The sequence below is a fragment of the Canis aureus genome, chromosome 11 (genome assembly GCF_053574225.1).
Source record: "Canis aureus isolate CA01 chromosome 11, VMU_Caureus_v.1.0, whole genome shotgun sequence".
In the NCBI taxonomy this organism is placed as follows: Eukaryota; Metazoa; Chordata; class Mammalia; order Carnivora; family Canidae; genus Canis; species Canis aureus.
In genome coordinates, this window is record NC_135621.1 from 67,610,791 (window position 1) to 67,623,487 (window position 12,697).

At 42.2% G+C, this 12,697-nt stretch overlaps 2 protein-coding genes and 1 pseudogene across 2 annotated transcripts in view; 1 reads left to right on the forward strand and 2 right to left on the reverse strand.

The window, feature by feature from the left end:
• Positions 1-1,991: 1,991 nt before the first annotated feature.
• LOC144324419 (store-operated calcium entry regulator STIMATE pseudogene) lies at positions 1,992-3,923 on the reverse strand (annotated as a pseudogene).
• A 2,754-nt stretch (positions 3,924-6,677) lies between these two features.
• On the reverse strand, positions 6,678-8,242 carry LOC144324281 (uncharacterized). The gene is made up of 2 exons (XM_077915654.1): positions 8,052-8,242; positions 6,678-7,751 (listed from the first exon to the last, which is right to left on the reverse strand). The coding sequence occupies exon 2, from the start codon at positions 7,643-7,645 to the stop codon at positions 7,115-7,117; it is 531 nt and encodes a 176-aa protein (XP_077771780.1). The 5' UTR covers positions 7,646-7,751; positions 8,052-8,242; the 3' UTR covers positions 6,678-7,114.
• Positions 8,243-8,351: 109 nt separating this feature from the next.
• Positions 8,352-12,697, forward strand: part of ACTR2 (actin related protein 2) — a 37,005-nt gene continuing 32,659 nt past the window's right edge. Inside the window, exon 1 of the mRNA XM_077915652.1 lies at positions 8,352-8,525. Coding sequence (XP_077771778.1) covers positions 8,478-8,525 — 48 coding nt within the window. The 5' untranslated portion in view covers positions 8,352-8,477. The remainder of the gene's footprint in view (positions 8,526-12,697) is intronic.

A 12,697-nucleotide genomic window follows, 5' to 3' on the forward strand; every position in this document is an offset into this window, starting at 1 on the left:
CAAAAAGAAGCAGTCATTCCTCATTTCTTTGTCCCTCCCCCACAACCCACCAACCTAGTCATGGACAACCATAATCTACTTTCCGTTTCTACAAATTTGCCATTTTGGATACTTTTATAAATAAAATAACAAATTATAGATGGAATTGTAACTGGCTTCTTTCACTTAGCATAATGTTTTCAAGGTTCATCCATGTAATAACACGTGGCAATACTACACTCCTCTTTATGACTGAACAACATTCTGTTATGTTACGTTATATGGACGTACTACATTTTGTTTATCCACTAATTGGTTGATGGACATTTGGGCTGTGTCCATTTTTTGGCTATCATGACTAATGCTGCTATGAACATTTATGTACAAGTTTTTGTATGTGCATATTTCATTTATCTGGTATATACCCAGGAGTGGAATTGCTGGGTCATATGTTAACTGTGTTTATCCTTTTGAGGAACTTCCAGACTGCTTTGTAAAGCAGTACCATTTTACATTCCCACCCACACCTTTTATATTCCCACCACCAATAGATAAGGATTCCAATTTCTCCACATCTTTGTCAACACTTGTTATTATCTGTCATTTTGATTATAACCATCCTAGTGAGTGTGAAGTGAAACTTCATTGTGGTTTTTTTTTTTTTTCATTGTGGTTTTGATTTGTATTTACCTGGTGGTTTGTTTGATGCTAATCATGCTAAGCTTCTCTTCATGAGCTTATTGGCCATTTTGTACATCTTCTTTGGATAAATGTCTATTTAAAACATCTTCCTATTTTCAGATTGGTTTAGTTCTTTTTTCATTATTGAATTTTAAAGTTTCTTTATATATGCTAGATACACATTTCTTATCAGATATATAATTTGCAGGTATTTTCTCCCATTCTGTGAGTTGTCTTTTCACTCACTCGATGGTATCTTTTGTAGCACAAATGTTTTTAATTTTTATTAAATTCAATTTATCTATTTCTTCTTTTGTGCTTTTGTTATCACATCTAAGAAACCATTGCCTAATTCAAGGTTATGAAGATTTACTCCCTATGTTTTTCTTTTTTTTTTTTTTTAAGATTTATTTGTGTGAGAGACAGTGAGCAGAAGTGGGAGGAACAGAGGGAGAGATCTCAAGCCAACTTTTCACTAGACACAGAGCCAATGCAGGGCTCGATCTCATGACCATGGGAGCATGACCTGAGCCAAAACCAACAGTTGGATGGTTAACCAACTGCATCACCTAGACATCCCTACCCCCTATATATATTTAAGAGTTTCATAATTTTACCTCTTAAATTTATATTTTTGACCTATTAAGTTAATTTTTCTAAATGGTGAAATGAGGGGAGGGAATATGAACCTTTTGAATGAGGAATATCACAACTAAAATGCCAACTAAAACTATAGCTTATACACACTAAGTGCCTATGAGATTTGTTTTTTGATTTTAAAAACAATTTAATTAATCTAGTTTTAAAACTATAATTCTTCTATTGGAAAGCAACTGTAGTGGCTAATTAAGGTCAAAACCTATTAGCTTTGGAAATGAGAAATGATGGGTCAGGCAAACTGTACTTTATTGTTTTCTGATCCACTGAGGCAACAATCATTGAAGACTGTTTTAACAATTTAGTGACAAACTCATGGGGAACTCTGTAATGTATCATTTGATAAAACCAAAATCCACTGAATAATCTTAACATCACTAACTGTGGGACATCCACACATCGTGTTTCTTCAAATGTGATGCAATAGGAAGTACATATAATTGCCTATGAAATACTTTTACTGGGACGCCTGGGTAGCTCAGTCAGTTGAGCATCCGACTCTTGATTTTGGCTCAGATCATGATTTCTGGGTTGTGAGATCAAGCCCCGCTTAGGGCTTCACACTCAACACAGAGTCTGCTTGAGATTCTCTCTCTCCCTCTCTGTCTGCCCCTCTCCCTGCTCCTGCTCTCCCTCTAAAATAAATGAATGAATGAATGAATGAAGTCAGGAAATCAGATAGTAAAGCATTTAGTTTATTAACTTTCATAATATTTATTCCCTTCCCCAAGAGAGATATGGAATCATAAATCACAGATCCCTACATTTGTGTATGTGTGTGTATCCGTGTATAACAATTGTACTCTTTCTAGGCTAGATCTAATTCAAGACAATAGGACTACTTATAGTATTGCAAGACTTTTGCTTGGTTCTGATATCAATACAATGCTAATTTTGTATTATCAAAAGCAAAGAATATCCATGTAACACAACCTGTCTATAGTATCATCAAATGCCATAACAACGTGATGTATTTAACCAACCACAAGAAAGCAATCAAATGGGACACCTGGTTGGCTCAGCAGTTGGGTGCCTGCCTTCGGCCCAGGATGTAATCCCAGAGTTCTGAGACTGAGTCCCACATCAGGCTCTCTTCATGGAGCCTGCCTCTCTCTGCTTGTGTCTCTACCTCTCTCTCTGTGTGTCTCTCATGAATAAGTAAATAAAATATTTAAAAAAAAAAGAAAGCAATCATACAAATCCAGAACATGGAACATTTCTATAGCCAAATGACCTGGACTCTTCAAAGAGTTAACATCATGAAAAAAAAGTGGGAAGACTTTTCTAGACTTACTCTAGATTAAGAGATCAAAGAGATGTAGCAAGGGGTGTTGGGGTGTCTCAGTCAGTTGAGCATCAACTCTTGGTTTCAGCTTAGGTCATGATCTCATGGGAGCCCACCTGAAGCTCCATGCTTAGTTGGGAGTCTCTCCTTTTGTGCCCCATCCCCAGTTGCATGTACAAGTGCATGCGCTCTCTAATTTTTTTTAAAGATTTTATTTATTCATGAGAAACACGGAGAGGAGAGAGAGAGAGAGGCAGAGACACAGGCAGAGGGAGAAGCAGGCTTCATGTAGGAAGCCCAACGTGGGACTCGATCCCAGGACTCCAGGATTACACCCTGGGCTGAAGGAAGCGCTAAACCGCTGAGCCACCCAGGCTGCCCTGTGCTCTCTAATAAATAAATAGATATTTAAAAGAGAGAGAGAGATAACAAACACAATATATGAACCCTGATTGGATCTTGGTTTAGGAAGAAAAATAGCTATAAATGTGGTAGGGACAACTGGGGAAATATGAATATGGACTGAATGTTAGATGATATGGAATTATTGCTAATTTTTCCTAGATATAATGATACCATGGTTTTGTAAAAGATTGCATGTATTCTTTAAATGGGCATGTTGAAGAATTTAGGAGTGAAATCCACTATCCAAAACACTAAAGCATTGACAAAGAAGAGGGTGACCAGCATGACAATGGCCAGTTTTAGATCTGGGTTTTCAGCAGGACTCAATAGAGCCACCTTTTTCCACTGAAGTATGAGGAGGGTCATGAAGCCAACAGACTTTTCAAAAATCACATTCAAGATGTAAAGAGCACACTGCCGGACCTAGGCTCCACACTGCAGAGGGTCTCCACATTTGTCCAAATGCAGGGGCTCCCACTGACTTGACCAAATCACTTAGGGTCTACACCCCTACATAGATGAGCAACTTGCCAACAATTGTGTCCCAAGACGAAGTCGAAATGAACAAGTGTCCTCTTCAATAAGATCTGCTGGGTACACATTTGCAGAGTGGGTGAACAACATTCCTATGACTTGTTTGGAAGTGTCTAAAACCATATCCTCCAGGGACATCTTTCATGCTTTGGTTCTTGGGTTTGAGCATCAACATGCTGAAGGCCACTGCGGAGCTGCCCCTGAAGGAAGATGCCAAAACTGCAGGAGTGAAAGGCTCTTGCCTGGCAGCTCCCACCAGCTTTGAGGGCGGCCTGCCCGGTAGTCCCAGCTTGAGTGCCTGGTGGAGCCCTACATCGCCAGCCTGGTTGAGAGGCACAAGTCCCAGTCTACTGGTAGCTTTCCTGCCTGCAGGCCACCACTGTCATTATGGTTTTAATTTGTATTTCCCTAATGATTAGTATCTTTCCATGTGCTTATTATTATTATAAAACATCTTGGGTGAAATGTCTATTCAAATCTTTCACCCACTTTAAAATTAGGTAATTTGTCTAATTTGTTGTTGTTATGTGCTCTTAATTTATTCTGGATACAAGTTCTTTGTTGGATATATAATTTACAAAAATCTTTTAGTCTGTGGCTTGTCTTTTTGTTTTATATATACATGAGTTAAAAGTTTAAAATTTCTGTCCAACTTATCATTTTTTTTCTTTTATGAATCATGAGTTTGGTGTTACATCTAAGCAATCTTTGCTTAACATCAAAAGATTTTTCTCATCTTTTTTTCCATAACTTATAGAGTTTTAGTTCTTCTAATTAATTTTTATTTTTCATTTTTTTTAAAGATTTTATTTATTTATTCATGAGAGACAGAGAGAGAGAGGCAGGGACACAGGCAGAGGGAGAAGCAGGCTCCATGCAGGGAGCCTGACATGGGACTCGATCCCGGGTCTCCAGGATTATACCCTGGGCTGCAGGCGGCACTAAACTGCTGTGCCACCCGGGCTGCCCTATTTTTCAATTTTTTAAAGATTTCTTTAAATCTTTAATCTGTATACCCAATGTGGGGCTCAAACTCACAATCCTGAGATCAAAATTCACACGTTCCTCCAACTAAGCCAGTCAGACTCCCCAGCTCTAAATTTAAATTTATGATCCATTTGAATAAATATTTGCGTATAGCGTGAGGTAAGGATCAAAGTTCTTTTTTCTCTCCACATACAAGAATATCCAATTATTCAATCACTATTTTTTTTGAAAAAAAGGTTACCCTTTCCCTCATTGAATTGTTTTAGCAGATTTGTTGAAAATTAATTGACCATAAATATAAGTTTATTTCTGGGCTTTCTATTCTGTACTATTGATCTCTCCTTGTGACAATATCACAGTCTTCATTACTGTAGCTTTATAATAAGTTTTGAAATCAGTCAAAGTCTGCCACTTTAGCTTTTCTTTTTCTAAATTGTTTTGGCTATTCTGGTCCTTTTGCATTTCCATATAGCTTTTAGGATCAAACTTGTCAATTTCTAAAAAAGAAAAAAGCCTGCTGGGGTTTTGATAGAAATTACATTTGAATTTATAGATCAGTTTGAAGAGAACTGCCATCTTAACAATGTGTTTAATCCATGAACATGGTATGTTTACTTATCTAGATCTTTTCTTTTTCTCAGCAATGTTTCATAGTTTTCAGTACATAGGTTTTATATTAAATTTGGATTTTTCTGATATTCTTTCATTTTCAGATTGTTCACTAATGACATATAATAATGTATTGATTTCTGTTATGTAGACCTCATATCCTTTGATGTTACTAGACTTAATTTTTTTAAAGCCCTCGTTTCTCATGTGTAAAATGGGGATAGATATACCTAGCAAGATTTTTGTGTGAAATAATATACATAAAATCATGACAGAAGGATAGAAGTGAAGTCTCCCTACCTCCTACCCCAAAATAATTGCCTAAAATGTGTGATCACATTATTTTGAGGAAAGTGAAATGACCAGGTAGACGGCAGGAGCCAGTCACCAATAGTACTGCATCTGAATTTGCATAATCAAGGATTTGCTGCATTTCCATGAGTGTAGTGAATAGATGTTGGTTGATATTTTCTATCATCTGCATGTACTGTTTTTATAATTGGAAAAAAAACGAAAAATGTAGGATGCCTGGGTGGCTCAGTGGTTGAGCATCTGCCTTCAGCTCAGGGCGTGATCACACGATCCAGGGATTGAGTCCCACTACTCCCTGCGAGGAGCCTGCTTTTCCCTCTGCCTCTGTCTCTGCCTCTCTCTTTCTGTGTCTCTCATGAATAAATAAATAAAATCTTTTTTAAAAACAGAAACAAAAAATGTAATTTCTTAAAAATTAAAAAATATGAAATTTAATTTCATAGAAAGGAAAAATAAAAGGACACAGAAATGCTTGAGTTCAATTTGCTGAGATCAAATAAATATATTTCCAGGAAAATTGTATAGTGCTGGGCACCGGAGCCACAAAAGGAAGATGTGTAATTTGTGAACTAATGCACTGCTCAGCGGGGTGTGGTACCTCAACAACTACTAAAGCAGATCCAGTGGGACACCTGGGTGGCTCAAGTGGTTGAGCGTCTGCCTTTGGCTCAGGGTATGATCCTGGAGTTCCAAGATCGAGTCCTGCATTGGGCTCCTGCATGGAGCCTGCTTCTCCTCCTTCTGCCTATGTCTCTGCCTCTCTCTGTGTCTCTCATGAATTAATAAATAAAATCTTAAAAAAAAATAAAGAAGATGCAGAAAAGGCATATTTCCCTGGGGCCTCCTATCCATCCTAATTTCTCAAACTTTCAACTACTATGGCAGCTTTAATCTATTTTATATGTTGAAGTTCCACATAAGATTATATTTGAGGGGCACACCTGAGTGGCTCAGTCAGTTAAGTGGTAGACTGGATTTTGACTCAGGTCATGATCTCAGGGTCCTGGGATTGACCCCTGCATCAGGCTCCACGCTCAGCAGGGATTCTGCTTACGGATTCTCTCTTTCCCTCTCCTGCTGTCCCTGCCATGCTCAAGCACTCTCTCTCTAAAACAAATAATCTTTAAAAAAAAAAAAAAAAGAAGAAGATTAAATTCAAATAAACTGGTCTAATAAAAGAAAGAGGTGAAAACTGAGAGGCAGCCTATTATAATACTGGACTGAAGGGTTCATGATCCATGTTTTATTCTAGTCGCTGTACATACACAGCCATGTGAAAGGCACAATTGTAGTTGTCACCTGTCAAAAATGCTGGCATTTTTTTCTAGGTAAATTTTGACATCACTTATCCAATACTTGTTGAGTGTAATGAGCGCGATATTATGCATATATCCATGATAAACTAATTAGTGAAGAAAAAGAGCAAAGAGCATCTTGAGGGTTATCAGCAAAGTCTTCATCTTTGTGCAGATGTGCAGACATCTCCTGATTGGATTTAAAAAAAAAAGGTAGAGGCATTATAGGTAGAAAGAACGATACATTTAGAAGTAATTAATAATAAACAGCTACCACTGAATGGATACTTTATGCATGGAATTTTATCCTCACAACCAGCCATGGAAGCAGAGGTTAGCATTCCAATGCATAGGCGAGGGTATGGCCAAATCACAGAATGCTTGAGTGGCAGGGCCGTATTTGAAACTGGGGTCGTCGGATTTTGAAGCCAAGACTCTGGGTGCAAACAGGTGCATACACTGGAGAGGCGTGAAGCAGCGGGGTGCTGCTGGATTTCGAAGCCGAGACTCTGGGTGCAAATAGGTACATACACTGGAGAGGTGTGGAGTAGCGAGGTGCTGCTGGATTTCGAAGCTGAGACTCTGGGTGCAAATAGGTACATACACTGGAGAGGTGTGGAGTAGCGAGGTGCTGCTGGATTTCGAAGCTGAGACTCTGGGTGCAAATAGGTACATACACTGGAGAGGTGTGGAGTAGCGAGGTGCTGCTGGATTTTGAAGCTGAGACTCTGAGTGCAAATAGGTACATACACTGGAGAGGCGTGAGGTGTGAAGCAGCGAGGTGCTGCTGGATTTCGAAGCTGAGACTCTGGGTGCAAGCAGGTGCATACACTGGAGAGGCATGAAGCAGCGAGGTGCTGCTGGATTTCGAAGCCAAGACTCTGGGTGCAAATAGGTACATACACTGGAGAGGCGTGAGGTGTGAAGCAGAGAGGTGCTGCTGGATTTCGAAGCCGAGACTGGGTGCAAACAGGTGCGTACACTGGAGAGTGTGGAGCAGCGGGGTGCTGCTGGAAAGGAAGTGGTGAGCCACGGGCCTAAAAAGGTAGGTGCCCACTACCGCCCTCTTGACTAAAGGCAAATTGGGCAAAAAGGGTGGGGGGTGGGCTGGAATTGGGAGATATCAGGACAAACGCATGACTTCATGTGTGTGTATCCAGCCCAGTTCTGTTCCCCGAAGAGGCCTGGGGAGCAAGGACAACCGCAAGCCGTGCTCAAAGGTGGGGTCAGCAGGGACGTGCAGGTTTGCTTCCCCTGCGTCCGCCCGCTCCGCTGTCTCCTCTCGCCACGGATGCACGGTCCCTCACCTTCCTGCCTGCCTCTTTTGCAGACAGCTAAGCAGCCCCCTCAACTCCTGCGACGCCCGGGACCGCAGCGCCCGCCAGCCCCGCCGCCATGAAAGCCCGGCGAAGCTCCCGGAACCGGAAGCAGCGAGGAAGAGCCCGGGTGGGCGGTGACCGCGACGGCGGAAACCCGATCTGTGGGCGGGGCCTCGTCGCGTCTCCGCCTCTTATTGGACCTCACGCCTGCCAGTCTCTGTCTCCGCCCTCTTATCCCCGCCCCTTCCGTGCGTTCCGTGTCTTAAACGGCGGGTGGGGCCGGGCGGAGACTTCCGGTTGGGGGAAGAAAGTTGGGGCGGAGGAGGGGCCGCGAGGAAGGAGGAGGAAGAGGAAAGGGCCGGGCGGCGGGGGCTGTAGGTCGTTCGGCGGCGGCGGCTCTCTTCCGGGAGGACGATGGACAGCCAGGGCAGGAAGGTGGTGGTGTGCGACAACGGCACCGGGGTAAGCGCCCGGCCGGGGACGTGCTGGTGGCGCGGCGGCCCTCGGCGCTCGCGGCGGCGCCCATGGGCCCTCGGGCCGCCGGGACCCGGGGGCGCGGGGCAGCGCTTCCGGCCTCCGCGGGCGTGGGGGGCGAGCTGACCCGGGGCAGCTCGGGGTCGGGGCGGCGGGCCTGGCGGACGCTGGAGGCGGAGGGGTGGGGTGGGGGATGGGGAGGCCCGGGGGGACCCAGCCTGCAGCCCGGCCGCCGCCGCCGCCGCCGCGCCCAACGGGGATGCTCTGGCTAGAGGGCTGCAGGGGTCAAAGGCCGGGCAGGTAGGTCTGCTCCATGAGGATTCTGTTCCCCAGGGTCGCTGCTTCTGTAGAAGGGAGAAGCACCAGGAGGGCCTTCCTCTTCCTGTAGAATTGAAGATACCGAACGGCAGGCAGGAAACGAGCTCGAGGAGAGAAAAAAAAAAAAAAAAAAAAGGGGGAAGTGCTGTCATGCAACGAGCCGCAGCCCTTTCGCAGTTTTCGGGCAGCCGCAGTTTTTGGAGCTGCTCCCCCCTTACCCGGGGGTGAGGGAGCAGCGTGGAGCCAAGCATCATTTACTTTTTGTTATGCAGGCTGGGAATTTGGCCTCGGTGCAGCCTCTGCAGAGGCACGTCTGTGTCCATTGATCTTGGGAGATCTGGGACACCCCCCCCCACCCCACCCCCCCCACTAAGGCTCAAGTGTTCATTGTGGACCTTGCAGGGGAAGTTCACCAATTCTGGTAACTCCCTCCCCCATCCTACTTCCTTAGATGCAGAAACACAGATCATGTTAAGTTTTTAAGATTCCAAAAGACAGACGATTGTTAAAAAAAAAAAAAAAAATTGGCTAAACACTGATTTAGAAATCATGTGAAAGTTGTTGCGTTCAAACCCCTCCCCCCATTAAAAAAAAAAACGCAACCTATTTGGAGTGGCACATTAGGAGACAGAAGTGTTACTGGGATGGATGAGTTCTGTAGTGATCATTTGCCCCTACATTGCAATGATTTCTTTTCTTTTTTTTTTTTTTTTTTTAAGATTTTTATTTATTTACTCATGAGAGACACACAGAGAGAGAGGGGCAGAGGGAGAAGCAGGCTCCATGCAGGGAGCCTGACGTGGGACTCCATCCAGGGTCTCCAGGATCACGCCCTGGGCCGAAGGCAGGCGCTAAACAGCTGAGCCACCTGGGCTGTCCCATTGCAATGATTTCCAATCATTTTGGACTTAGGGTATTTTATGGCTTTTCTCCTCTTTTTTCCATAAATGTAGCATACGAATGAAAATAGGCTTCCAGGGATCCCTGGGTGGCGCAGCAGTTTGGCGCCTGCCTTTGGCCCAGGGCGCGATCCTGGAGTCCTGGGATCGAGTCCCACGTCGGGCTCCCGGTGTATGGAGCCTGCTTCTCCCTCTGCCTATGTCTCTGCCCCTCTCTCTCTCTCTCTCTCTCTCTCTCTCTGTGTGACTATCATAAATAAAATAAAAAAAAATAAAATAAAATAAAAAAGAAAATAGGCTTCCAGTTATGAAGTGGATAAATCACAGGGATGACAAGTACGAATCTGGTCAGTGGCATCTTTACAGCACTTATATGATGACCGATGACAGCTACATCTGTGGTGTGGGAGGCACGACATACAGTTGTCAAATCACTACGTTGTACACCTGAAAAAAAATTTTTTTACTTGAATTTTAAAATATTCTGGAAATTGGATTGTTGGGATGAAAAATAAAAGAGCTGATATTTACTGGCATAATACTACCCTTACTGTTTTACAGACTTTCAGAAGCGATGATTATATTAGTTTTGTATGAACTAAGTTAAAAACAAGAGAGTAAGAAGAGATATAATCATGGGACATCCGTTCAAAATCGTATACTTAAAAAAAAAAAAGAAAGAGAAAAGATCCACCACTATGGAAACATGTAAATATGTTTCTGTGTCCACAAACTTCTAAAGTTTTAGAGGGAGAAATAAGTTCGTAGAGGTTACCCTGTGAGTTTGGGGATAAGAGGGAGGGAAGATGGGAAAGGCTTTGTGACTCTTCTGCATTATTCGAAAGTGGTCTGTTTTGTTTTTTAAGAAAACATGAGACTCTTCAAATTAACTACAAACATTACTTTTATAGCTGAAAGTCAGTTAAAGGTGCTTTAAAAAAAAAAAGTAGCTTGATTCCCCCTGTAGTCTCAAATTGACCTCTAAATAAATCTAAGACTTTAAAAATTGAATTTAAAATATTTTTGTAGATATATTTTATATTCCCTTTAGAAATCAGAGCCTTTATATTTCAGTGGATTCCTTCTCTTCGAATGATAATGAGCTCTGTATTTGTAGTGTATGAGCTTTTTGATATTCAATTAGAATAGGAGTGTTAGCCATGAGTTCTTTTTTTATTACTATTTCATTAGTTTACCTGAGGTAGAAAGCTGATTGTATGTTACTGATTAGGCTTATGGCTAATCCATAATTTAAGATTCTTGTACTTTAAGAGATCAGTAAAGGAAAAATGTAGTTAATTTGAACAAAATTTATGTATTTGGTGTTACATTTCTAATTACTTTAAAATTTTATCTGAATTTTCTATAGACCTGACTGGCTTCAAATGAAGAAATAGTTCTGATGTAATATGTAGCTAGGAATGCTGTGATATTTCTGAAAATTTAGAGTATTCTAAATACAGAAATTCTCTATTTCTTACTGCTTATATTTCATAGTCCTCTTGATTTAGTTTAGGTACCTAAAGCTATACTGAGTTATCTACAAGTAAATACTAAGGTGTTCAAATTTAATTTCTAAAAACTTATGTAAATAGTTGTTAGTCTTTTTTTTTTTAAGATTTTTTTAAAATTTTTATTTATTTATGATAGTCACAGAGAGAGAGAGAGGCAGAGACACAGGCAGAGGGAGAAGCAGGCTCCATGCACCGGGAGCCCAACGTGGGATTCGATCCCGGATCTCCAGAATCGCGCCCTGGGCCAAAGGCAGGCGCTAAACCGCTGCACCACCCAGGGATCCCAATAGTTGTTAGTCTTAAAGCAACTTGCCTTTTACACATTTTAGGTTTTAGACTTATAGGCAATTTGAGAAGTTGATGATTTTGTCTAACCTTGCTGGCAGGCCCTGATTCAAATTTTCTAAAAGTGGGTGAGTTCTTAGGATTACATGCCAGATTACAGATCACGTGCCAGATGTTGGTCTTGCAGCGTCTCTTCTGCACCAGCTCCCACCTAGACTAGGGTCTCTCTCAATTAGGGTGGGTGGCCTAGAGAAGGAAAACTTACCTGATTCCATTTATGCATTTCATCTTTGTAACCATTCAAACCTAAAATAGAGCTTGCATCTAAATAGAGCCCCTGAAAATGGCCAGACAGGTGAAAATCTGGAGATCTGCTTAGGCGTCTTTCAAGAGTTGGGCCCAAGGCCCCTAATATATATTGTTGCCAAATGGGTGATTTCATCAGCATTGAGCTAGTTCACCAAGGGGGAAGACCTCTGCGCCTGCTATGTGACTGGTACAATTTTTTAGGGTCTTGGGGATCCCTGGGTGGCTCAGCGGTTTGGTGCCTGCCTTCACGCCCAGGGCGTGATCCTGGAGTCCCGGGATCGAATCCCACGTCGGGCTCCCTGCATAGAGCCTGCTTCTCCCTCTGCCTGTGTCCCTGCCTCTCTGTCTCTCTCTCTGTATCTCATGAGTAAATAAATAAAATCTTTAAAAAAATTTTTTTCTAGGGTCTAGTGATACAAAATAGCTTGTAGTGCTAGGATAATTATGCTTTCACTAATAATTCTCACATTTGTTGTTTATGGTATGCTTTATCAGATTTATGCTATATTTTAACTTTTTTTTTTTAAAGATTTTATTAATTTATTCATGAGAGAGACAGAGAGGCAGAGACACAGGCAGAGGGAGAAGCAGGCTCCATGCAGGGAGCCCGATGTGGGACTGGATCCCGGGTCTCCAGGATCAGGCCCTGGGCTCAAGGCAGGCTCTAAACTGCTAAGTCACCCAGAGATCCCTATGCTAGTTTGCTAGTTTATATGTTGAATTTAGGAGTGCTGACGTAAGAACAAACCAAAATCAAATTTGGCTTCACTCTGCAAAATGCTTTGGAATAGAATTTGGCTTAAGATGAAACTAATCACTAGGCAATTAAATTAAT